Source organism: Thamnophis sirtalis, unplaced genomic scaffold (assembly GCF_051295495.1).
Source record: "Thamnophis sirtalis isolate CommonGarterSnake01/CBP01778 unplaced genomic scaffold, rThaSir2_p1.2 scaffold_3, whole genome shotgun sequence".
Lineage (NCBI taxonomy): Eukaryota > Metazoa > Chordata > Lepidosauria > Squamata > Natricidae > Thamnophis > Thamnophis sirtalis.
Genome location: NW_028261383.1, coordinates 115,817,758 through 115,844,472, shown reverse-complemented (window position 1 = coordinate 115,844,472; position 26,715 = coordinate 115,817,758). Strand labels below are relative to the sequence as shown.

The window sequence follows — 26,715 nt, the reverse complement described above, 5'->3', positions numbered from 1 at the left end:
GGGACTAGTGATGGCAGCTCACTCCATTACATAGCACTAGGGATTCGAATTGCCGAATTGCCGACCTTTCTGATCAACAAGCTCAGTGTCTTAGCCACTGAGCCACCGCATTCCTCTTTTTTGTGGGTACTTTCTGGTTTTTTTAAAAATTGTTTTGGAAATTATGTTAAGTGTATCCAGGGACTTACACTGACATTTTTTGAGGTTTCAAATGGCACAGAATCATGCTTCCAGTTTTTAACCACTAAGGTAAGAAGAGATAGACAGATGGGGGGGTGGGGGGGTAGGGGGGAAGGAGTTGTGAAAGAAAGCCCTTTAGAGAAGCCGAGGATTCTGGGATATCCATTCTTGTCCTAGAGAAAGACCACAAGCATCAATCTTTCCCAATTATACTACTTTACAATTGATGTTAAGCAATATTTCATAACTATCACAATTATTATAAGAAGTGCCTTTAACCATTACAACTTCTTGATTCCATGGTTTAACTGTGTGTTGTGTGAAGAAAAATACTTTTGACTGTTATGAATCTTCCACAATTCACCATTTTAACATTCTTTCTCTGCCTGAAGAAACAGTAGGAGTTAGTTCTGAACAAATAAGCAACAAAGGCAAAGGATGTGTTGCTTGCAAAGGCAATTCAGCTTCAAATGCTCCTATTGAGAAAGCAACATATATAGAAATGCTCTTAAATGTCCCAAGCTGAATTTAAGACATGCTTGAATTGGTTGGACAATTGGTTATCAGAAACCTAGATATGTCAAGTATTTCTGTGCTATAATGCATCTTTCCTTCTATTTTCTGCAAGGGCCTCAGCTGGTGCTCAAACAACTTTGGACTAATGGCACATTTAGAATTTGGAACTTGAATAAAAGTATTATGCTGTCTACTTCTTCATAAATACAAAAGGATAGATGAGCTATCTAGACAACATGTTCTCCTACTAAATAAAGACAACATTCAAGACAACAGAAATTCATTTCATTTTGCACAATAGCTTTAGAAATTCAGACATGACTTCTGAGAAATCGAAACCATGTGTTTAATGGTTTTATATAACACAAACTAGGATTGAGCTCAAAAATTTTGAGGAACAACCGCCGAAGGATTGGTGGGGGGGGGAGACTGTCGAGACATATTATTCACTCAAAAACATGTTTTTCACTCACCACTGTAAACTTTCATTAAACCTATGTTTTTTTCAGCTGATCTGCAATTTATATTTATTGATAATCATATGTTAAGCACCAGGGAAAACTGGAGATTCAGGCAGTTCAAATGAGTATATTTATTGCAAGAATTTGACCAACTAGCGGTCAAGGGAAATGAGTGGGAGAAAAGAAAGACATTCAAGGTGGGCTGAACTTAGCTCTTTTGAGAGCATGTAAGGACTTGTGTCTTATGTTGTGTTTGACCCCTCCCACCAGGCTCAGCCTGATCATCTCCTATAACATAGTTACACTATATTTAATCATTTTGTGCTAATTAGCAGAAAAGGTAAAATATATCCCCAAAAGAAGATCGATATACTTTAGTTAACATCCCTGTTATCTAGTATGTATCATGATAGGATTATTCCCTAATTAACTAAATAATGTCCTTGGAAAAATGACTACTATAATCTTATAATTATCAATTTTTCCAATGAAATAACTACATATTACAATAAAAAAGTTTTTAAAGGTTTACTCATGGATCAACTGAGACTTGCTATGCTTTTAGGGAAGCAGTGGTGCAAGTCACAATATGTGGTTTTCTGGTTAAATTTGGCAGCTTGAATAACTGTGCCGTTAATATACACTATTGCATGGTGATAACAGAATGTCTTCTGAACTTTAGTGCTGTGAAATTCTGAAGATGTTCTTTCAAATTCAATGCCATAGTAAAACCTTTAGTATCATTTAGAAGATCCAGTGCAGGTTTACTTTTTGGTTCAATGACAATCTCTACTAATAATAAACTGATGTTAAAAGAGAAAATGGCATTCAATTATTGAAGCATTGCTAGGAATTGTTAATGCTGTTTTTAACTTAAAGACTAATGATGAAATATAGATCCAAACTTCATGACAGTTTGCACCACCAATGGTCTTGAATAAGGAAGTGACACAACTGAAGTCTGTGCTTTTTTCTCTTCTTTTTTTTACATTGCTCAAGAGCATGTATGAAAATTGTAGAGTAGATTCAGTGACTCTTACAGTAAACAAACAAACAACAACAGTGTGATACACTTCCAAACAACATTGAAAGTGTATTATTCTCCCTGCTTGTTTACTTTTTCCTACCCCAAAAAAGCCCAAACCAAAATTAAATTAAAATTCCACCCACCTCCTTGTTTCCCAAACATACAATTAGTGTATTTAAATTAAAACCCTTCTAGTACCTTCCCTAGTTCTTCCCCGTTCCTCCCTCCCTGTCCCGATAGAGTCAACAATTCAAGGCTGTAACTATTTAAAGTCTCTGCTCCAGGAACTAAACTCCTGGTCATGGCAAAATGAATCACCTCAAACCGAAGACTGTTCTTTTCTTGGTGTGTGTTTAGCCACCATAAAGATGACTAATGTGCATATTTTGCAAACGAGCAAAGTGTGGATTTGGAGTTTACCTAGCAGCTGCCAAAGAACATGTCTTTATTTGAGGCAGCTTCAACTATTCCATTTAGCCAGAAAACTTTATTGTGGAGAAGAAATGTGAAGGAGTTCCCCTTCCAGCCATGGGCCGGCTGTCACAAGAGACTATTGGACTCTCTTCTTGATCCGGGGTTTTCTTATGCTACTAGAAGTAAACACAAGCCATATATTTTATTTTTATTTCTTTTTATATGATCCAACTTACAGAGACTTTGTGGGGGGGGTGTTAGATGATGTTGATGATGATGATTGATCATTGCAGTCAGCCAGATGTTCAGACTGGGTTTGGCATTTTTGTCTACCTATCGAGTCCTTACCAAGGACCTGGGATGGGCAAATCTGGCTGTTACAGATATTGTCACAGGATGGAAGCTGTTCCAAGTAAAGCCGCCTTCTGCAATTGACTGATGACAAATTTGTCAATGCCTATGGTGTTCAAGTGGTGCTTCAGTTGTTTTGGGACTGTACCCAAGGTGCCTATTACTATTGGTACTACCCTTGCTTGCCTTTGCCATAGTCGTTCTATTTCTATTTGTAGGTCTTTATATTTTGTTATCTTCTCCAGTTCTTTTTCTTCTATTCTGCTGTCTCCAGGCACTGCCACTTCCATCATCATCATCATTATTATTATTATTATACAATTGTATCACAGCGGCCAGTTGTTTCGCCAGATTTGGCATTGGTTACTAGTCGGGCCCCACCCAGGGGCGTAGGACGTTGTAACGTATTTTCGTAATATGCGTGCAGATCCAAGCAGTGCGGCTATTTGCATTTGACTGATGGTGATTTTGTCAATTTTTAACTGTTTTAAATGTAATTCCAGTGCTTTTGGAATAGTGTGCCAATTACCACTGGAATTACCACTGCTGGTTTGTGCCATAGTCGTTGAATTTCAATTTTTAAGTCCTGGTATTTTGCGATTTTTTCATGTTCCTTCTCAGCGACCCTGCTATCACCTGGTATTGCGATGTCTATGATTGTGACCTTATTTTTCTCAACCAGTGTGATGTCTGGTGTATTATGCGCCAGTATTTTGTCTGTTTGTATGCAAAAATCCCACAACATCTTGACCATCTGATTTTTGGTGACTTTTTCAGGCTGATGTTCCCACCAGTTTGTTGCTGCTTTAATATTATAATTTTTGCACAAATTCCAATGGATCATTTGTGCTACTGAATTGTGCCACAATTTATAATCAGTCTGCGCGATTTTTTTACAGCAGCTGAGTATGTGATCAACAGTTTCATCAGCTTCTTTGCAAAGGCTGCATTTGGCATCATCAGAGGATTTTTCGATTTTGGCCTTAATGGCATTTGTGCGGATAGCTTGTTCTTGCACAGCCAGGATTAGTGACTCTGTTTCTTTCTTTAATGTACCTGTTGTTAACCATAACCAAGTTTGTTCACTGTCCACTTTATCTTTTATTTTTTCCAGAAATTGGCCATGCAGTGCTTTGTTCTGCCAACTCTCCATTCTTGATTTTATGACATCTTTTCTGTATTCTTGTTTCGTCTGTTGGGCCTTCAGTAGATTTTTGTTCTTTACTTCAATTAATAGATGTTCTTGACTTTCTTTTAAATAATCAGCCAATGCATGTTTTTCTTCTTCAACTGTTTGCTTCATTTGTAATAATCCTCTGCCACCTGTTTTTCGGGGCAGGTATAGTCTATCAGTATCACCACGTGCATGTAAACTGTAGTGCATTGTCATTAGTTTCCTGGTTTTTCGGTCCAAAATGTCCAAATCAGCTTGTGTCCAGTTAACTATACCAGCTGTGTATCTTATAACTGGTATTGCCCAGGTATTTATGGCCTTGATTGTATTTCCACCATTCAATTTAGATTTCAAAATTTTCCTAACTCTGTTGGTGTACTCTCACCTGACAATAGTTTTTACTTCTCCATGCTTGATATTACCCAACTGCAGAATGCCTAAGTATTTGTAGGCTTCATTTTCATTGCATTTAATTACTTGGCCATTGGGCATTTCAATTCCCTCACATGCAGTGATTTTGCCCCTTTTTATGGATACAGTGGCACATTTTTCCATGCCAAACTGCATTGAAATATCGGTGCTGAATACTCGGACTGTGTTTGTCAATGATTGGATTTCTATTTTTGACTTTCCATAGAGTTTCAAATCATCCATATATAGTAAATGCGAAATTTTTTCAGCTTCTTTGGCTGTTTGGTAGCCTAATTTCATTTTTTTAAAGATTACTGATAGTGGGATCATTGCGATGATGAAGAGAAGAGGTGAAAGTGAATCACCCTGGAAAATTCCTCACTTGATATTAACCATTCTGTAGATCTCATTCCCTACTGCCAACTCAGTTCTCCATTGTTTCATTGACTTTTCAGTAAAGGATGTAATATTTTTGCTAATGCCAGTTGTTTCTAAGCATTTTATGATCCAACTATGTGGCAGTGAGTCAAATGCCTTTTTGTAATCAATCCAGACCATATTCAAGTTCGTTTTTCTGTTCTTACAATTTTCTAATATCATTTTATCAATTAGGAGCTGATCTTTTGTGCCCCTGCTCCTTCTTTTGTTGCCTTTTTGCTCTACTGGCAAGATATTGTTTGTTTCCAAATAATCCATCATGTTATCTGCAATTTATTATTATTATTATTATTATTATTATTATTATTATTATTATTATTATTATTATTATTATTATTATTATTATTATTCACAGATAAATATTAAATGATGGAACTTGCAGACTTTGGTGAAAAATAGAAATCCTTACCAACTTTCAATTAACCTGAATTTCTTTTATTGCACTGGGTCATTGCAAGTCCCAGCATACATAGATTTTAATTTTTCTACTCACCAGAAAGTAAAGATAGTGGACATCTGGGAGTTTTGTTCATTTTCTACCAATATTATGTTAAGTATAAAGAGGGGGAAATTCTCTGTTCTTGTGGGACTTTAGTTCATATCCTTTGTAGCTAAAAGGCTTAGTGTGGAATGTCAACAATACATGAAGGGATCCACCAGAGGCTGAACACAACGAAAACTTGCTGGAAATTGATGTTGTGAAAATGCCATAAAGCTCAAGACTTAGTAGAAGTAAAGGAAAGAGGAACAAAGCTTCTGTCTTCCAAACTGCAGATAAATTTACATTTTGTGTCACACAAACTGATTATTCTTGTTCTTTGCTCTCTCTAAAAAGGTCGAGGAAGAAATGGAAGAAATGGTCCAGTAGTGGGATTCAAAATTTTTTGCTACTGGTTCTGTGGGTATGTCTTAGTGGGTGTGGCATGTCTTGGTGGGTGTGGCTTGGTAGGCATGGCAGGGAAAGGATACTGTAAAATCTCCATTTCCTCCCCACTCCAGGGGAAGGTTACTGCAAAATCTCCATTTCCAGTCCAGAAGCTGGGACTTGGGAGGCAGAGATTAAATGGGGGCAGGACCAGTCAGAGGTGGTGTTTACTAGTTCTCTGAACTACTCAAAATTTCTGCTACCAGTTCTCCAGAACTGGTCAAAACCTGTTGAATACCACCTCTGGATATGTCATAATATTGAGGAAACTCTTGCAGCAATCTGCAACTTAGGGTAGGCTTAGCTTGTTACAAAGGGTCATGGTTGCTCAGTGGCTAAGATGCTGAGCTTGTCGATCAGAAAGGTGGGCAGTTTGGTGGTTCGAATCCCGAGCACCACATAATGGTGTGAGCTCCCGTTTCTTGTCCCAGCTTTTGACAACCTAGCAGTTTGAAAGCATGTAAAAATGCAAATAGAAAAATAGGAGCCACCTTTGGTGGAAAGTTAACAGTGTTCCGTGCGCCTTCGGCATTTAGTCATGCTGGCCACATGACCACAGAGACATCTTCAGACTTCAGCTTTGAAACAGAGATGAGCATGCCCCCTAGAGTGACTAGCACTTACGTGCAAGGGGAACTTTTACCTTACCTAGCTTGATATATGGCTATTAGCTGAATTTATTTAGAAACAAAGAGATATTTATGCAAGTGGTTCTACACTGTTTTGCATGGAGTTAAATTGAGTGGTTGAGTAATGAGTAGTTGCAGGCAAAGATGGGACAAAATCAGTGGAATAAATAAGTAGGGGTGTTTTGATTTTCTGGAAGTCTTTCAAATGATAAAAATAAAACCTTTTTTTAACCACCAGAGGGCACCTCTCAGTGTCATAATAGACCTTCATCTAGTCTCCTGCAGCCTCAGATTCTGCCTTATCCCCCCCCACCCCTGACAGATGTACAAGAGCATCGCGGCATGAACTGATGGTGGGCGGCAGCTGCCAAGCTGGGACCGGGTTTGGCTGAGATCCATGCTCTTTTGATTCCCCACTAAATGATTCCTTGATCAAAAGCTGACCTTCGCTTCCTGGCAACCCCTTCTCCTTAGAAGTCCTCCTCCTTAGGGAATTCTGACCATTTAAAAAAACAGGGGGAAACAGGGGGATTTTAAAAACCACAGCAAGGAGTGAAGATGGAAAAGGAGAGCAAGGCATCTACCCAGTATGGATCCCTGGAATCAACCAAGTGGACTGCAGCAGATTCAGGCAAAGGTAAGTTTACTTTGCACATCTGGGGTACTGCTGAAATACCAACTCAGTTCTATGACCTTTACCTCTAGCAACAGGGCTCAAATCCTTGCACCTGTGCAGGATAAATATATACGTGTGTCTGTATGGGTATTGTGTATAAATATATGTTTGTATCCATGGTTATTAACACATGGATATTCATGTGTTAACTGTGCATGGTCTCCTATTCCTTGAAAGTTTTATAGTAGTCAAGAGAAGATTGATGGCTCATTCCTCTACCTACTTCCTACACCCCCACAGCTCCTGGAGATGTTGTGGCTTATAGGAGGGGCTTCTTGGTCACTTGTCTATTTCCCTGGCAATCGAGACAGAATAACGTGTATAGGGAGAAAAGAAGACAAGTATGAGCAAGAACATCTGGCTGAGAACCAAAAGATTTGGTTCCTCTTCACCCCCCCCCCAAAGATATCTGACCCAGATCATTGCAGGATGGAGTTTGTTTACTAAAGACTCAAAGGAAGAAGCTCTTAGAATAATTGAAGGAGATAGTCCCTGGAAGTTAAAAACACGTGATTTGGAGGTTGCCAGAAAAGTAGCATCCTCATTCTTAACTAAGATGCCTGAAGATAGCCTTTATTTTTCTAAAGGAATTCATTTATTGCTTCCAAATGTGGTTTTTAACTCCAAGTAAGGATTTATTATTTATTTCTTCAGGGGAAAAGCTCCCAATTTTTGTGAATGGGAAAGCAATAAGCCAGCTCTGACAGCAATAAGCTTAATGACAGAACAGACCCATCGCTTGTCCCTCCGCATCTATTCTCTTGTAATTATGGATTTAAATTATATAGCAAATAGTATTGAATCAAGTGAGAAGCATCTATCCATCTATCCAACCACTTTACTAAATTTATGCAATAAAACACAAAAACTGTTTGAAGATAAGAAAATGGCATATGGACATGCATTTCAGAAATCTGCTAGTTTCACCTAACTACATGTCAAAGAAGACACTGTCATTTTAAAAGGTGGATCTGCCTGGATAAGGCCACACTTGGAATACTGCATTCAGTTTTGGTCGCCACGATGTAGAAAAGATGTGGAGACTCTAGAAAGAGTGCAGAAAAGAGCAACAAAGATGATTAGGGGACTGGAGACCAAAATATATGAAGAATGGTTGCAGGAACTGGGTATGTCTAGTTTAATAGAAAGAAGGACTAGGGGAGACGTGATAGCAGTGTTCCAATATCTCAGGGGTTGCCACAAAGAAGAGGGAGTCAAACTATTCTCCAAGGCACCTGAGGGTAGAACAAGAAGCAATGGGTGGAAACTAATCAAGGAGAGAAGCAATTTAGAACTGAGGAGAAATTTCCTGACAGTTAGAACAATTAATCAGTGGAACAGCTTGCCTCCAGAACTTGTGAACGCCCCAACACTTAAGAAGTCTTTAAGAAGATGTTGGATAACCATTTGTCTGAAACGGTATAGGGTTTCCTGCTTATGCAGGGGGTTGGACTAGAAGACCTCTAAGGTCCCTTCCAACTCTGCTATTGTATTGTATTGTATCACTTGCTGTAGATATGGCACTAAGTTTGGGTCATTTCATCGTAAATATAGCTCCTTGTTGACTCCCCACTCTGAAAACAGCATGCCAATTAAAGGAACCATTTCCTGTTCTTCCATATAAATTGAGAGGGCATTCAAGTATTCCCTGCAATGGCTGTGGGAATTTTTGGACCATTACAGTTACATGTCATCTCTCCATCTTCATGCTGCTTCACTTAAGACAACTAAAAGTCTTGAGTCAGTCCAGATCACGTGTTGGAGAGATGTCTTGATTTATGTAGAAGCCTGAGTATCTCCTAGGCCAGGGGTCTCCAAACTTGGCAACTTTAACACTTGTGGACTTCAATTCCCAGAATTCCCCAGCCAGCATAGTAGAAATTTGTGCCAGGGCTGGTATTTGACAGAGGCACTCAAACCAGAGCATTCCCATGTTAATTAGAATGCTAGGCACCTAAAAGCAATTTCTCTTCCCCAAGGTCATGTAAGGCAAATGTTTGCAGTTTTTCCTCTCTTCTGCTTAGAGGAACTCTTCCTAAACACAACAAAATTGAGCTTAAGCCCTGCCCTTTTTTGCTTGCCTTGACCTACCAGCACAGACCAAGTTGGCTCCAATAATGAAATGCCGATCTTATTACTGACCTCTGCTCATACCGTATATATTAAACAAGCTTTCATGTAGTAGAGAAGGATGGCACTGCTGGCCTTAAGGTTTGCATAAAGATAACAAAGTTACAAACTTGTTTCTCTCTCTGCACAAGTCATATTTGGCAGAGCTGATCCAAGGATTGCAGAACTCAAATCAGTACAAGATTATTTTGGGGGGTTGGGGGAGATCACTTATAACTCATGTCCAGTGTTTCAATTTGTCCACATGAGCCTGTTGGATATTTTTTTAAAATGCATGTGCCACCAACTTTCATCAGAATCATTTCCCAGAAGGAGGAATTAACAATAAATGGCAATACTTACAAGGTGGGTGGGGTGGGGAGAACACAGAAACCTAAGAAGCTGATGATTCTAGGTCAGACCATTGGTCCATTTTGCACAGTATTGCTGGCAATGATTTACAGGCATCAGTGCTTCTTTGTTCTTTCTGGAGATGCCAAGAATTGAATTTGAGTTCTTGGATATGCCAAGCATATACTTTCCTGCTGAGCTACAGCTATTCATGAAAGAACACAAAGGGCACCTTAGCATTTAAAAAAAAAACAATGATAGAAACTTCAGTGAGGGAACATCCTTATTATCAACACATCCTCTTCACTGACAGGTGTGTCATAATTGTTGCTCCCTGTTGGATTTTATTTAAAGAGGGGGGGGCTTCTTCTTTGACCCAATAAAAAGGCTTTTGTCTACTCACCCTTAGGAAAAAGACCTATTCAGGCATTTCATTTTTCAATAATACGTTTCATTTCAATGATTCCCCAGGGAGATAATGTGAATAAGTGTGAAGGCAAGCACATACACTGCAATCTTAGAGTTGAGACTCTAAGATTATGTTAAATCCTTGAAGATATGTTGAAGGAAGGGAGGGAGGGAGGGAGGAGTCACTCTATGGTTGACATCCCTTCAACTTCTAGAGTGGAGGAGATGCTAAAGATTCTCCCAGTGTTTCAGTGTTGTTCCATGTCTTTAGCCCTTATTTGCCATTCAAGCATTTTGCTTTAGTTCCAGTTGAAATCTTGGTAGGAGGTCAAATACTTTAATTCAGAATCCAAAATATTGAGGTACGGAGGAATCAACATAGACCATGTATTTCAACCTAGGAACAGCCATCCTTTTCTCACTAATGATCTTTACAGAAAAAGCAACAGAAAAAGCTGCTGGCATAGCAATGACCTCCTGGCTCTCTTCATTTTTTTATTTTGCAACTGGTGGGTATTTAGCAATGCAGCAAACAGCAAAATAAAACAGGATAAATCAAGGCCTAGGAATGAGGGAAGGGCTAGTCATGGGGATAGGGAACAAGTGGAATTGCTACACCATCCTAGCATGATAGAGGTAATGGATGTTGTATTCAGGCTCCAATAGTCCCATGGAAAACCCTCTCACTGCCTTCTAAATAGTAGTAGTAGGAATTCCTGTAGTTTCCTTTTCAGCAGGAGTGGGCAATGTTTTTTAAAGTCCTTTGAGATGGAAAGGACAGGGATAAGCTAGGAAACTATGGAGGATAAGGCTGTGGAAACCATGTTTAGAGATGAAAGAAGATCAGTGTCATGGGGAATGAGGTAAAATTAGGAATGACAGTTCTAACAATGTTGAGGTACTTCCTGTACCAAGGAAGAATTGTTTTTTTATTGTAAATATTCATATGGCTATCTTATATACAAGGCTCACAAAAAAGACTGATAGGGTTTCATTGAGTTCCATGCAATTAACATTGCTTAAGATGCTGGCAACACTAATCTTCAGCCTGTTCACTCAAAGGATTGGCTGATGTTAGACCTTCTCCTTCTCTTCGTTTCCATCCTTCTCACTAACTGATTTTCTTGTCTGTTATTTCTTCAGGGGAAGAAATAGTTTCTATGGCTGACTCTACAGCTACCATTGATGATATTGAAGGAGAACTTTTCAAAATTGAGAGAATCAGGGATGTTCTTGTGCGGAGAGAATCAGAGCTCCGATACATGTGAGTTGGAAATTTGGAAAATTGGGTCTTTGTGTGTATGTGTGATACAGTATTCAGATGATGGAGGAGAGGAGTATCATTTTCCAAGTTTGTAAGGTAGCAAGAAGCAGGTAGTATTGAATTCTCTTGCTAGATTTTTCTTCCTTCTCCCCTCCTTTTTTTCACCCTATCAATTTTCAGTTGATAGGGTGAAATCTTTCAGAGATCCTGGAGCACTAGGGAACTACCAGAGGACTGGAAAAGAGCTGATGTGGTTCCCATCTTCAAAAAAGGGAAAAAAACAGATCCAGGAAACTATACACCTATCAGCCTGACCTCAATACCAGGAAAGATTCTGGAAAAGATAATCAAGCAATGAATTTGTGAACTCCTAGAAGCAAACAAAGTAATAGCCAAAAGCCAACATGGGTTTGTCAAAAACAGATTATGCCAGACTAATCTTATTGCATTCTTTCATAATGTGACAAAATTAGTGGACCAGAGGAATGCCGTTGATATAGTTTACTTGGACTTCAGTAAGGCATTTGATAAGGTAGACCATAACCTACTACTAGATAAAGTAGAAAAATGTGGGTTAGACAGCATCACCACCAGATGGATGTGTAACTGGCTGACCAACCGCACTCAACGTGTAGTGCTCAATAGAACTGCATCTTCATGGAAGGAAGTATGCAGTGGAGTACCCCAGGGCTCTGTTTTGGGCCCACTACTCTTCAACATCTTCATCAATGATTTGGATGAGGGAATAAATGGGGAACTCATCAAATTTGCAGATGACACCAAGCTGGCAGGAATAGCCAACACTCCAGAAGACAGGCTTAAGATACAGAAGGATCTTGACAAACTTGAACATTGGGCACTATCTATAAAATGAAATTCAATGGTGAAAAGAGTAAGGTTCTACATTTAGGCAACAAAAACGAAATGCACAGGTACAGTATAGGTGGTACCATGCTCAAAAGTAGTAACTGTGAGAGGGATCTTGGAGTCCTAGTGGACAACCATTTAAATATGAGCCAGCAGTGTGCGGCAACTGCCAAAAAAGCCAACACAGTTCTAGGCTGCATAAACAGAGGGATAGAATCAAGATCACGTGAAGTGTTAATACCACTTTATAATGCCTTGATAAGGCCACACTTGGAATACTGCATTCAGTTTTGGTCGCCACGATGTAGAAAAGATGTGGAGACTCTAGAAAGAGTGCAGAGAAGAGCAACAAAGATGATTAGGCACCTGGAGACTAAAACATATGAAGAACGGTTGCAGGAACTGGGTATGTCTAGTTTAATAGAAAGAAGGACTAGGGGAGACATGATAGCAGTGTTCCAATATCCCACAAAGAAGAGGGAGTCAAACTATTCTCCAAGGCACCTGAGGGTAGAACAAGAAGCAATGGGTGGAAACTAATCAAGGAGAGAAGCAACTTAGAACTGAGGAGAAATTTCCTGATAGTTAGAACAATTAATCAGTGGAACAGCTTGCCTCCAGAAGTTGTGAATGCCCCACACTGGAAGTCTTTAAAAAGATGTTGGATAGTCATTTGTCTGAAATGGTATAGGGTTTCCTGCCTAGGCAGGGGGTTGGACTAGAAGACCTCCAAGGTCCCTTCCAACTCTGCTATTGTATTGTATTGTAACTCAACAGTTTTTGTCCCTCCATGCAATTTTGAACACGTCTTTGCACTCTTCAATCCCCACATCTGCAACGCATTCCTCAGAATAATTGTAGGCTTCATTGCATGAGAAGAATCTCTCAACAGAATCAGACCAACTTCGCTTCCTCAAAGGCTACATTGTTCAACCTGCCCCAGAAATTTCAGAGGTTTCTGTGATGACAAGCTGATTTGGAAAGAACTCCGAGAGTAGCAATGTTTGCAAAGGATTTATATCAGAAAAGCATGGATTAGGTTACTGTTTTTCTATCCTGTAGCCCTCCTGTCTTTCACATATTTGACAGAGAGAGAGGAGGGGAGAGAGGGATATATGTGTGTGTGTGTGTGTGTGTGTGTGTGTGTGTGTGTGTGTGTGTGTGTGTGTAAATATCCCTTCTGTCAGCTGAATATTTTCCTTTAAACTTGTCATTCTGAATACCTTCAAGAGTTCAAACATGGACAGCATGATTGTAAAAACAAGAAAGCAGACCAGTATTTTGAGATTAGCTTGCACTGCCTATAGCTTTAGACAGTGGTGAAATTCATATATTTTTTTACTACCGGCTCTGTGGGTGTTGCTTGATGGGCATGGCAAGGAAAGGATACTGCAAAATCCCCATTCCCTCCCCACCTCTGGGGGAAGGATTCTGCAAAATCACCATTCTCGCCCCACTCTGGGACTAGCCAGAACTACTCAAACTTTATGCTACTGGTTCTCCAGAACCTGCCAGAACCAGCTGAATTTCACCCCTGGCCATAAGGCACTGTGAGAGAAGGGCTTCCTATCTGTGTCATGCCACAACCGTTTTCTTTGCTGTCTCATCAGGAAGAGCTATTTTTCCAATACTGAGACTTAGAATGGTTAAGAATATATTTCTGTAACTCAGATTCTTTTACTAGAGAATTATTTCTATCTGGCTTCCAATCACTCCATACTGGAAGCAATTAAGCTGTGAATTCTGAGGATAAAGTTGACTCTATTCCAAGTTCTGGACTTAGCAAGGAAGGTATGTTGCAGACCTCATAACTTAAAGAATCCCAATTGGTAGAGACTCTTTCTGCCATTGCCCCTGTCCTATGAAAAAATCTTCCCCCAAGAGTAAATGATCCCCCCTCTCCTGACCTATCAGAAAAATTAAGACTTGGCTCTACCAACTCACATGGGGCTCAAAGAGGGGCATGCAAATCTGAAAGTGGTTAGAGACCTGAAGACATTCACTGCCTCCTACTGCCTTTTAATTTATTTTTGCTGTGTTTTTACTTGGCTCCCATTTTACTGATCTTGGTATGTACTATGTTTTTATATGGCTTTTAAAGCTTTTGTCTGTAAACTGCCCAGAGTCATTCTGAGAGTAAGATGGGTGATATCTAAATTTGATAGGCAGACAGAGAGACCAAGAGGCAAGCATTTTAAAAGGTGATTTTAGCCAATGTACATTTCTCTTTTAAATTACTGTATTTTTCAGAGTATAAGACACACATTAGTTTTTGGGGAGGAAAACAAAAACATTCTGCCTCTGCCTACCAGCATCCATCGGTATTCATTTGGCTAGCGTCCTTGCAGTAAACAGCAAACAGCCTGGTCAGTTTCAGCACGTTATCACAGCCTGATTCAGCACAAGCAGCTAATTGGCAATTGGACTGGCCTCCCAGAATACCGCCTATCAGCTGTTCCAGGCTGCCAGGATCGCCACAACCCATCGCCGCATGTCATGTTTTTTGCCTCTGCATGTCATGTTTTTGGCCTCTGCGTGTCAGATTTTCGGCCTCTGCACACTCCGTTTGAGACCCATTCCAGACTTCCAGGATCATCACAGCACATCACCACTGATCTCCCCCTTCATGCATCACATTTTTTTGGCCTCTGTGCATTGCATTTTCAGCCTTTGCATGCCCCATTTTCAGCCTCCGCATGCCACATTTTTGGCCTCCGCACATCATATTTTTGGTTGGTTCCAGACCACGGGGATCTCAGTTGCTGCCTCCAATCCCCATTGATTCCTGCTGATCCCTGCCACCTGAAACCAGCCAAAAATGTGATGCATGAAGGCCAAAAATTCAACGTGTAGAGGCAGCAATCAGCAGCGATGTTCTGAGGTGATCCCCGCAGCCTGGAAATGGAGTGTGCGGAGTCTGAAAACGCGACACATGGAGGCTGAAAATGGTAAAAGGGTGGGGGCCGGTGGAGCTTCAGCAATATTCAGTGTATAAGATGCACAGGCATTTCTACCCACTTTTGGGGTGGGGGGCACATCTTATACTCCGAAAAGTAAGGTATACAGATCAGCTGTGTAATAATGCTGGTACAGTACAATGATAGACATATCTATTCAGAGTTCATAACCTTAGGCTCATCAGAGTTTACTCTTACATGTAATGCAGTGTTACAAAAAGATTTTAAAATGTACAGTGTGGATCTATAGATTTACTTAATGGGATACGAATTTTAAAATTTTGGTCTTTGTCCTTGGTCAGACTCAGTACCATGGACAGCTCCTTCAGACTGTGTTCAGCCTTACTCAGCCTGGCATCTTTCTACATGCATTATTAGTATTAGTATTTTGCTTAGCACATAGATTCTCCTGCATTTTTCCTCTTAATTTTCATTCATATTTACTGAATAAATGTTGGAAATTATTTCAAAGGAGAGAAAGTTGCAGAGGTTTTGATAAGTGAAACGTCGTTTTCCTACACTTAACTAATGAAGTAGTTATGAAGAAGTATGTGTGAATGACTTGAACCTCTTTTCTTTTTTCTTTTTTGCTGTGCAAACATGGTCATATAATATGCATTGTTATTTATTTATATGCCTTCCCACTTTCTACATAATTCAGAGTGGCTTAATAATCAAATTAAAAACAGCCAGAAATAACAACAGCAATTAAAACCAACACATCACAAACTAATGAACTAATATTTACTTGGTTTCAGGCACTGCTGTTTCTTTGAGTGTGCTTTCTGGCGAGTATGTAGAAATAAACACAATGTACATATAATATTTAGGCATATTGCAAGGAGTGTGTGTGGAGTGGAGTTCTTTCAGCTGGAGTTTTCAACTATAGTTGGAGATAGGGGAATAGGGCACAGGACAAGATATCTATCTGTCTGCCAATCTGTCTATCACTATCTATCTATCTATCTATCTATCTATCTATCTATCTATCTATCTATCTATCTATCTATCTATCTATCTATCTATCTATCCATCCATCCATCCATCCATCCATCCATCCATCCATCTACCTAGCTTGACAGACAGATATTTTGTCCTGTGCTGCATTCCTCTATCTCCAACTATAGTGGGAAACTCCAACTGAAAGAACCCCCCCCCCCCCCACACACACACACACTAGCTGGCTAGCAAGCTATCATGCCTCAATCATCTTCTATCTACTTTTCTCTTTAGATTGATTCTCTTAAATTCAGTGTCATTTTCCTTTGGAAGAAATAAGGCAATTACCATTGAAAGAGTAGTACGTAGATGTTGCCTTCCATAATCATGTATAGTTTCTGTGTTCACTTTAGCTCATGGGTTGTCAGCCTGGTCCCTACCGTCCGCTATTGGGCGTTTTGGGATTCCAGGTGGGCGGTAGGAACTTCGGAGGTTAAAACCTCCTTTTGAGTGAGTGGACAAGCGCGAGTGCACACATCAATAAACCAACGTGCGCATGCACACAAACAAGCAAACACGTGGGAAGAGGAAGGGGAGGAGTGGAAACTGATAGCAGGGACAGGCAGATAAGTTTTGTTATCTTATAAAATAAAGCGGAGCAGAGCAGTTGCAAAATAGGAGAAAGAAAAGTTATAGGCAAGAGAGAATTGTTGTTGGCTAATAATAATAAGTGGGCTAACTAGCTCAGCCTTACTTTTGTACATTGCCCTAAGGAAGGTAAAAAAAAGGAGATAAAAAGGAAAAGATAAAAAAAATTAACAAAAAAAGGGAAGAAAAATAGAGAAAAGGGAATAAAATAAAGGAGGAAACTAAGCAGTGTTTAGTCTGGCTCATAAATTAAGTTTTGTTATCTTATAAAATAAAAGAAAGAAATAAGTAAAGGAAGAAGAAGGAGAAAATAAAAAAGGGAAAAAGAGATCCTTGATATAGTGAAATACTATAAGAAAGGTAAAGAAGAAGAAGGCAGGAAAAGGAATTTTGTTTTGATGGTAACACTTAATAAAAATTGGCACCTAATCCAGCATTGTTTTTGGTGTTTGTAATAAAAGGGAAAAGAGGAGGGGAAAAAGCACTGTGTGGAGTGCTGATCAAAACGTAAGAGTAAAAGTAGTTGTTAAATTGTGAAACAAATTTAGAACCCATGTCTGAAAAAAAGAAATATGCTCATGTTCCGCACTTGCGCAAAAACTGGTGGGCGGTAAGGAAATTTTTCCATCAAGAAAGATGCATTAGTGGGAGGTAAGTAGAAAAAGGTTGACTACCACTGCTTTACCGTGATAAATATTATTTTCTCTTTCTATATAAATGTTACTAAAATCCTATATATGAAATAAAGATAAAACATATTACAGAAACATACACAAAAACATAAACCTACAAGTACAAAACTGAAGATCTAACTTAAAAAACCCCATATGTGAACCAGTAACCATTTCTTATTCTTTTATATGATTGCATTGTATCACTATTTGCATTTTCCGTTATCCCCCCCTTAATTAATCTATAAAACTATTTATCATCCAGCTGTTTTTCTACTATTGTAATATAATCCATAAGAGATTCCAGTTCTTAATAAAAGAGTGTGTAGTTCTCTCTCTCTCTCTCTCCCTCCCTCCCTCCCTCCCTCCCTCTCTCTCTCTCTCTCTCTCTCTCTCTCAAAATGTGAGTTTTGCCATTCTGTCAAACCCATAACTTCAAACATCCATTCTTCAACATCTGGAACTTCTTTAATTTTCAATTTCTGCACATATAAAAATCTTGCTGCCATGATCATATTCAACAATAATACAACACTGGGTTTTTTATTCAGTTTTCTTCCATAACTTTTAATAAATTCTATTCTGGTTTCTTTTGTTTTGTTTTGTTCAATCATGTCCAATTCTTGAAGGTTGCCTAGATAAGTTCCTGCAGTTTTCTTGGCAAGGTTTTTCTGAAATGGTTTGCCATTGCTTCCTTCCTAGGGCTGAGAACAAGGCTGGCCCAAGGTTATCCAGTTGGTTTTGTGCCCAAGTTAGAAATCATAATCTCCCTAATCTGATGCCTTAACCACTACATCAAAGCAATTCTATTTTATGCTCAGGACTATGGTTTTTTTCTGTTTGTGCAGGATGGATGATATCCAGCTTTGTAAGGAAATCAGCAGGTTGAAAAAGGAGTTACAGAAGTTGATTTCAGTGCCAGGTAAGGCCTATAATTGGAGTGATTGATCCAACAACTGCTGTAGGATTTATAACACACTGTTTTCCTATAGACGTATGCAGATACCTAAGACTCAAATTCACCGGCAATTGTTGAAAAAGGTTCAAGAGGCTGCATGACAGTTTTAATTGAATTGTCTGTGGCCTATGAGCTCCATATTTGAATACCATTCTGTTGAGAGTCAGGTCCATCAATAGATTCTGCTGTACGTGGAAAAGATCACATCTGCCAGCTCTTTCAGTTCTCTGGAATATAAACCACCTGGTCCTGGTGATCTGAATTCATCTTAAGTGGATTGATGTTTTTAAACCAATTTCTTACCTATATTAATCTACATTTCTGTTCTGTCTCCCAATATGTTGCTTTTGTTAGGTTGGGCTATTCCCCACCCCCACCCCCTTTGTATAAAAAAAGATTTAAGTGATTCTGCTTTCTCCCTCACCTTTTTGCCATTTTCTCCCATTAGTGGAATCATTTCCTTGACTTTTTTTTCTTGTTCCTTACATATTGAAAGAAACTTATTTTTATTATTTTGGGCATTTGTTGCAAGACTTAATTCTGAGCCTTAGTCTGCCTGATTCCATTCCTGTAGATTCGGGCTATTTGCTGGTACTGTGTTTTAGTTAAATGTTTATGCTTCCATTTTTTTATACTTGTCCTCCTTGCTCTTCAATTTGTCAGAAAGCTCTTTATGTTGGTCTCATCCAGTGATTTTTCTTTGTAGTATTATTTTGATTTGGGCCCTTATTATTTCATTTTTCAGAGTTTTCCATGTGCCCTGAGCTGTTTTTCGTTTTAGGATTTCCAATATAGCAAGTACACATTAAATTCAAAGTTAACAGGTAAGAGGAAAATGTCATAAAGAGACAGGAAGATTAATATGGATTTCAAAAACCCAGTAAAAGCAGATAGTTTCCTGTCTCCGAAGGCAAAAAGTAAGAAAAACTTTCTTCGGAGAATATTCTACAACTGGGGCGCTGATAATCAATAATCTAATCTAATCTAAACAATTATCTTTCTAGGAATTCCTCCGTTCTGAGAATTATCTTCATCTTTCCTGCAAAAATTTTCAATAATAAACATTTGTATGTGTATTTTCCCCAAACTGCAGAAAATAAAAAATCAAAAGAAGACAAACAGAAGGAGGAGGAGTTAGTGCAACAAATTCATAAACTTGTAGAGACTCGGGATTTCCTTGTGGATGATGTAGAGTTTGAAAGGCTCAGGTAAATATGCCAATTTTCTTGATTACCTTATGTTCCCCCAATCCTGTAAACATTCCAAAGAAACACATAGTGGTTATTCTTTTTTTATTCCTAAAATAACACTGCAAAACTGATGCCCAGTATTACTACAACTCCCAGAATTCCAAACCAGCATTGTAAATAATTAGCATTTCTGGGAATTGCAGTCCAGCAAATCTAGTAGATGTCATGTGGCAGAAAAGTGCACTAGAAAGATGCAGATTCAGAAGAGTCAATTGTGATTTTGGGATCCTAATTATCCTAACCCATCTTTTGGGGACTCAGTTCGACAAGGTTGCTGCCAAAATGCCAATGTTTTATCTACTGTACCTTGCAGGGACTCTGTTAAACCAGTTGGCATTCTGAACTCAAAGTCAGATTTTTTTTCTCACTTCTTTTCTGTATTGTATTACATTCAATTTTGCATTAATCATATCATACTGTTAAAAACACTGTTTGGACTTTGCCAAAGGAAATGTGGCAACAGGAGTTGATTACAGGAAGTTCTTGACTTACCACCATTCTTTTAGTGATTGTTTGAAGTTAAAATGGCACTGAAAAAGCGAGATATGAACATTTTCCATGCTTATGACCATTATAGCATCCCCATGTCATGGGATCAAACTTTGGAAGCATGGCAATTGGCATGTTTTATGATGGTCACAGTGCCCCAGGGTCATGGGATCATTTTTGTGACCTTCTGACAAGCAAAGTCAATGGGGAAGCCAGATTCTCTTAACAACTGTTTTTACTAACATAACAACTGCAGTGATTCACTTAACAACCGTGGCAAGAAATATTGTAAAATGGAACAAATCTCATTTAACAGTTGTCTTGGACTCATTGTGGTCATAGGTTGAGGACTTCCTATACTGAAAAGTAATCAAGGCAGGAATATAACCTTAGCAAAATCATGTTGTCTTCCCAAGAAATCCAACATATTACCCCAAACTTCTTAATTGGTTATTTAAGGTTCTGTGAATTTTGAAATATTTTATAAAAGGACAAGAAACAAGTATATGTAGCCAGTGACCAAGCACTTTTTAAATCCCATGGAAGTACCTCCCTTGGTTGTCCTGCCAATCGATGGGAATGAATTTATTTACTACTCTAAATGAGAGAATTCAAGAATCAAAGAAAAGTAGCTTTCTCTTTCACAGAGGTTTAGAGAGCCATCATTCAGACTGCTTTGTAATCGTCTTTTCAAACCTAAGAAATGGCTGCTTTGATGCAGTTTCCTCTTTTCACAGAGAACGAGAAGAAGATAAGGAAATGGCTGAATTTTTAAAGAACAAGCTTTCCAAAACCTGCCTTCTGAAAACAAGTAGGTACTCATGAATATGGAGTTGCATCTCCCATTTTTAATGGACAAGATAAGGTGTCCATGCTTATTCAGAGAGAGAGAGAAAGAAATCTGCATAGTATTAAGCAAAATCAGTGAGTTTGCATTATTGGCTGTACTTTATCCTGCATATACTTATATTCGTATTACGTCCTGATTAAATTTATAGCTTCCATGATGTGACATGTTTCATTATTATATTACATTTTATATATTTGTTGTTGTTGTTAGTTGCGAAGTTGCATCTGACCCATCACAACCCCCCCCCCTATGGACAATGTTCCCCCAGGCCTTCCTGTCCTCTACCATCCTCTGGAGTCCATTTAAGCTCACACCTACTGCTTTGGTGACTCCATCCAGCCAGCTCATTCTCTGTCATTGCATTCTTCTTTTGCCCTCCATCTTTCCCAGCAAATAAATAAATAAACAAACAAACAAACAAACAAACAAACAAATAAATAAATACACACACATACACACACATTAAAGAATTATAGGGTTGGAAGAGATGGTTTATGCCACTGAGTTCAACTCTAGCCTCTGTGCAACAACCCAAATTAAAGTGTCCCAGACTGATGGTTATCCAACTGCTTCTTCCCCACCCCCAATGACAGGAAACCCACCATCTTTCTGAATAATTGCTTCTACTCTCTGCTTATTCAGAAATCATAATTTTCTTCTAACTTTCATCCAGGATTGGCTTTTTATAAGGACAATAAGCACTCTAAAATGAGAGATAACAGGTCTGGACTTTCCTTTACTGTTCCAGATATTGGAAGAGTGCTATTCACACCCCCGCAGTCATTTCCCCCCCCAAGGTTAGACATGCCAAACTCATTTAATCTTTTTTCATAGGTTTATGTTTCTAGTCCTCTGATCATCCTTACAGGCTTTCTTTGAACCAATTTCTCTAAATCCTTCTTGAAGTGTGATGACTGAAACTGGACATAGTATTCAGGATGGAGTTTGAACAAAACAGACCTCGAGTAATTACTGTTCGTGATTAAAACAACTTTAATGCTGTTGATTGCATTTTTTGCAACCATATGTCGCTGTTGGCCTATGGAATAATGCAATTAACCTCTTTGAGTCATTCAAAAAATGTAATGCCCAAAACAGGAGCAATATTGAAGGTGGGAGACTGACCAGTGTAGCATTTTAATGGAGATAAGATTTACTGTGATTTTTACAACAGTTTGATTGCATTTACCCCTCTGTGAATATTCAAGATACTCATTAGTTCATTCTGACCCAGCACCAGTACTCAGTCTTTCCTAATGAATTGCTCGGACAACAGAAGGAGCCCTTTTCCCCCAGATCAATTTGTAGTTCATTCTCCAGAGCTGTATGTCAAGTTCTTATGGCAATAATTGATTGTTTCTTCATAGCTCCTGTAAAAGAAAAGAAGGTGACATCAAGAGGACAACAAACCTCTCCACCCTATGTAACAAAGACAAGCCTCATCTTCTTGAAGGAGTGCTGTGGCTTCACCTGCTCAATCATGTAGGCTAGAGCTAAGGGGCATGTGCTCAACACCAAGCACAAGATCCAGTCATGGGTAAGCCCTGCCCACTTCCTGGTTAACCGAATCCATTCAAATCATAGTAGATTCACAAGCCTATTGAGCAGAGATGAGTGATTCCACTGTGGACAACATGTTGACGGAAAGCACACAGGACCCTAAAGGTCTATATAGGCCAGAGTTTGGTGGAGATCAGAAGCAGACAACACAAGATGCTCATGAAAGAGAGCCAAACAAGGGACACAGACCCAGATATTTAATACCATGTTTTCCTTCTTATAACTATTGTAACAGGGATAGCATCCCAAACCATGCCATCCCAAGTTAGGATGTAGTTTTCGTGTTGGTTGCAGATTTATAAGCTCTAGTGACATAGGTACAGAAATGTACTGACACAGATCCACACACACACTCATCCACATACGAAGTAGAAGGACTGAGCACTTCCTTCCATTTCCTGATACTCTAAAACAGGAAGTACCAGCAGAATGATTCTCAATATAGTGGATTGCTGCTGTTCATCATGTTGCATCCACCCTGCCCTGCTTCTATGAAGTTTCCTAGCAACTGTGGGACCCAGAGATGTCTGCATCATCTCCACAAAGGTCACCCTCATGTGCAGAATGACAGCTGTGCATCAGCATTACTCTTAGATTACTACACGCAGTGATCTTATCGACAGAAATTGATTCTTATGGCAAAGTCAAACATGTAATCAAGAAGTGCTTCCAAACTCATGGTTTTCCTACATACATGAAAACTGCTGTAAGATACCAAGGTGAATGGCATTGTGTATGTTTTCGGTGCAACATTCAGGATCAAATATTTTGCTATGTGGCAAAACAAATTTTGCTTCATGCTTATGTGCAAAGGGGTGCACAGGTAAGAAAAGGATAGGTACTGATTGTAAGGAAAATAATCCTATGAAACTGTAAGGAAAAGGGTATGTATTGAGTAACCCAAGAGTTTGATTGCCTATCCTTACATATTCTTAACAGCTCATCCACTGCCTTCTTTAAAACCTCTAGGGAACATTTCTTCAACATCACCTGAACTATTCCTCAACGTTTTAACCAAAGAAGTTATATTTAATTTTAAATCATTTTTCTACAACCCACATTCTCAGCTATTTCTATGCGCTAGTTAAACCGCTGTTCATCCTCTATGATATGATTTCACATAGTTGAAAACTTTTCTTGTGCTCCTTACTCCAGCTCTTTTTCCTGAGGTGACTCAGAAGGTTCCCAAGTAGCTACTGTAGGTTATGATGTCTTTGTATTCTTCATAGCTGAGCTACTGTAAAATGTCAAGAACTGAATGAGAGGAAACCTGGAACTGGGAGGACAGAAACATCTTCTCCATTTCATTTTCCCTCAGGTCTTCTGCAACCACCCCAGGGTCAATCTCCTTGGCAAGAAGCCTCAGACAGAAAGTAAGTAATTCTTTCCAAGCAAGGTTTATTGAGATGAACAAGACAGTATTACAATAATTTCACCAACAGTGTTTCCCATTCAGAACCCCAATTTATCCGCTAATAATTAGGGCAGAGATTTTCTTAATTTATTTCTAACATCCTTCCAGTGATTGAATTAAAAAAGTGGGCCCTGGAGCAGTTTGCTACTTATAATGAATATAATTTGATCCTATATGAGGTGGGCCAGGCCATCACTTGAAGTTGAGAAGGTCTATTTCATTTTCAAGTATTTAGATGTCTATGGAGATTCTCAGTCATCCAGGTCATATTGTCCCAAGTGTTGTTCAAAAGGCAACTGGACTTTCTTCATTTTCCCCCTTGAAAACATTTTTCTTCTCATCCAAGAAGCTTCTTCAGTTCAGATTGTCAAGAAGCTTCTTCAGTTCAGATTGTTAAGAAGCTTCTTCAGTTCAGTATTCACATCTTTATTTGAACTGCTATCTTAGCCAGATAAATATAAGGGCATCTGCCATAGCTTCACATCCTACTTGAATTTCCTATTTGCCAATGTCACAGGGTAATCCTGAGAACTACAGTCATCACAATCTTGATGATGACTAAGGGATCAGTAGATTACATATTCTACTGGGATATAAGTGAGTTCCACACTGCTTTTCAAAGAAGGACTGAAACATTGACATGGATAGAACATATTGCTCACCTTCTTGAAAGTAGATACAAGCTCAGAAAACAAGCATAAGTAAAGGTTTGAATAAAAAAGCAGAGGCTTCAATTGAAGTTAAAAGGTGAAATGAAAATCACACCTGAAACACATGAGTAACAGAGTGATCACCTAGATGAACTGGAAGTGATCAGAATGAGATCATGGGAAAGGGAAGAAATGGTTCTAAATAGCAAGGTAATGCAACATGCTACTCTCTGGATTGATGGGTAACAATTGTGCCTACTTTCTTATATTGTGGATGCTTTTTAAACAGACCTACAAAGAAATCAGCCTCTTGTCAGTTCTATATGTTTGCATGGCTGATATACATACAATATACTCTGTAATGATGTGGTCAAAAGAGTTGACTTCATTCCTGATATCTGAGGGTTTTATATGAAGCCCTTCAGTAAATCCTTTCGCACACAAAAACTTTCTTTCCTATTTGATTTTAAATTTTAAAAAGTGTTGAATTTCTCTGATCACTGTCTTTTTCAATTTTCACAATTAAAATGATGGGCATGTCTTTGTCCTTTTCTCAGACATGTATTTTGCTTCCTAAAGCATTGTCTTTTCTGCAGGGACAAAAAACATTGGGTTATGGAAGAGAGAGAAACTGCTGCTGCTGATTTATCCATGGCCTAGAAAGTTCCATACATTCTCCATAGAAGTCTTATCTGTATATTGGGCAAACTAAATCTCTAGCATTGAAGGAATCTTGCACCATATGCAATGCATTTTAGAAAGTATGTTGAAGGAAAACTCTAAAATTTTATTGTGAGATCACACATTTACAAGGGGCACAGTCCTTTATCCCTCCCTACTGATGTCTATGGTATATAATTTAATTCTATGTACCTGAGACTGCCTCCAAGATTTTGGATCCATACTTATTATTGAGGTCAAATTGGAGTCATCCAAATCTGGTTTCAGGATTTCATTTCATAAAATTCAACCAATTTAAATGTGCCATCTTCAGCATCTATATAAATATTGTCAATTTTCTCCAAATTGATGCATGGAATGACATGAGGGAAGGTATTCATTGGCAGGAAACCCAGGAATCCCTTAAGTAATGAATTTCCTAGTATCAATTAATTTGAAAATATGGAGTATACCAGAGAAAATTATGAAAAATTTCCGAACCAGAACTAACAGTAGAATACCTACCCCCATAACCCCCGAGAATCAAGTCAATATTTAGTACTGTCAAATTCCTTTATAATGATATTTTTCTTTATGTAATTTTAGAAGTAGCTTGCAGGCCATTAGCACCCCAAGATGATTCACATCCAGGTCTTCATCCTATCTCATCTTCATCCTGATCTCCATCCTATTCCATTTCTTCTAGGACTTATTCATATATGAGTTGAATTCTTCACATCACTATGATGGACACATAATTAATTGAGCTTATTGAAACCTATGCGCTTCTCTTTCCTCATCTGTAAAATGTGTACAACTTAGTCCTTCTATGAAACCTATGAAACAATAAAATCTCCCTCAAAGCAAGTTTGATTTGCTGCAGCTACTCTTATCTATAGTTACTGTTTTGTACAATATAGTTGTTGGGTTTTTTCCTGTTGGTCTGCCCCATATTATTACTGTAAAATATTTTAAAAGACCAGTATTGTGTGGGCAGGATAACTGTCCCTTGTTGTCCTTCCCATGAATATTGTCTATCTGAGAACAAAATTGATAACTGTGGCAAGAAAAATCTATAGAGATGAATGTTATAAAAGTGACATGAAGTGAAACAATAAAAGAGTGATTCCCATGCTACTGACATCACATATAAAGGGTCTTCTAATAAACCTTGTATGTTCAACTAAATAATTTTTCAAGATTCTTTTCTGGTCCAAAATGAATCAACACTATGAAATTTTGCAAACATATGAATGTAGAAGGAAGGAACTACCCTAAACTCTGTATTCTACTCTAATGATTCAATTTTTGAGAACAGAGCTGGAAGGGACCTTGGAGGTCTTCTAGCCCAGCCCCCTGCTCAAGCAGGAGATTCTATATCTGTGATGGTGAATCTTTGGCACACATGCCATACATAGGTGGCATGTGGAGCCCTCTCTGCAGCGGACACACAAGCCGTCACCCCAGC

The 26,715-nt window shown here is 38.7% G+C and overlaps 1 protein-coding gene across 2 annotated transcripts; it reads left to right on the top strand.

Annotated features, from left to right (window-relative positions):
• Positions 1–6,840: 6,840 nt before the first annotated feature.
• On the top strand, positions 6,841–26,419 carry LOC106540689 (bMERB domain-containing protein 1). 2 transcript variants are annotated; one of them, XR_015695986.1, is made up of 7 exons: positions 6,841–7,163; positions 11,214–11,334; positions 18,265–18,338; positions 19,468–19,582; positions 20,851–20,924; positions 22,331–22,500; positions 23,842–26,419. XR_015695986.1 is itself a non-coding variant. In XM_014055898.2 (6 exons), the coding sequence occupies exons 1-6, from the start codon at positions 7,085–7,087 to the stop codon at positions 22,447–22,449; spliced, it is 582 nt and encodes a 193-aa protein (XP_013911373.1). In that variant the 5' UTR covers positions 6,842–7,084; the 3' UTR covers positions 22,450–26,419. The 2 variants fall into 2 exon arrangements, 1 of the variants encoding a protein (XP_013911373.1); XM_014055898.2 differs by having other exon boundaries at positions 6,842–7,163; positions 22,331–26,419.
• The last annotated feature ends 296 nt before the right edge of the window (positions 26,420–26,715 follow it).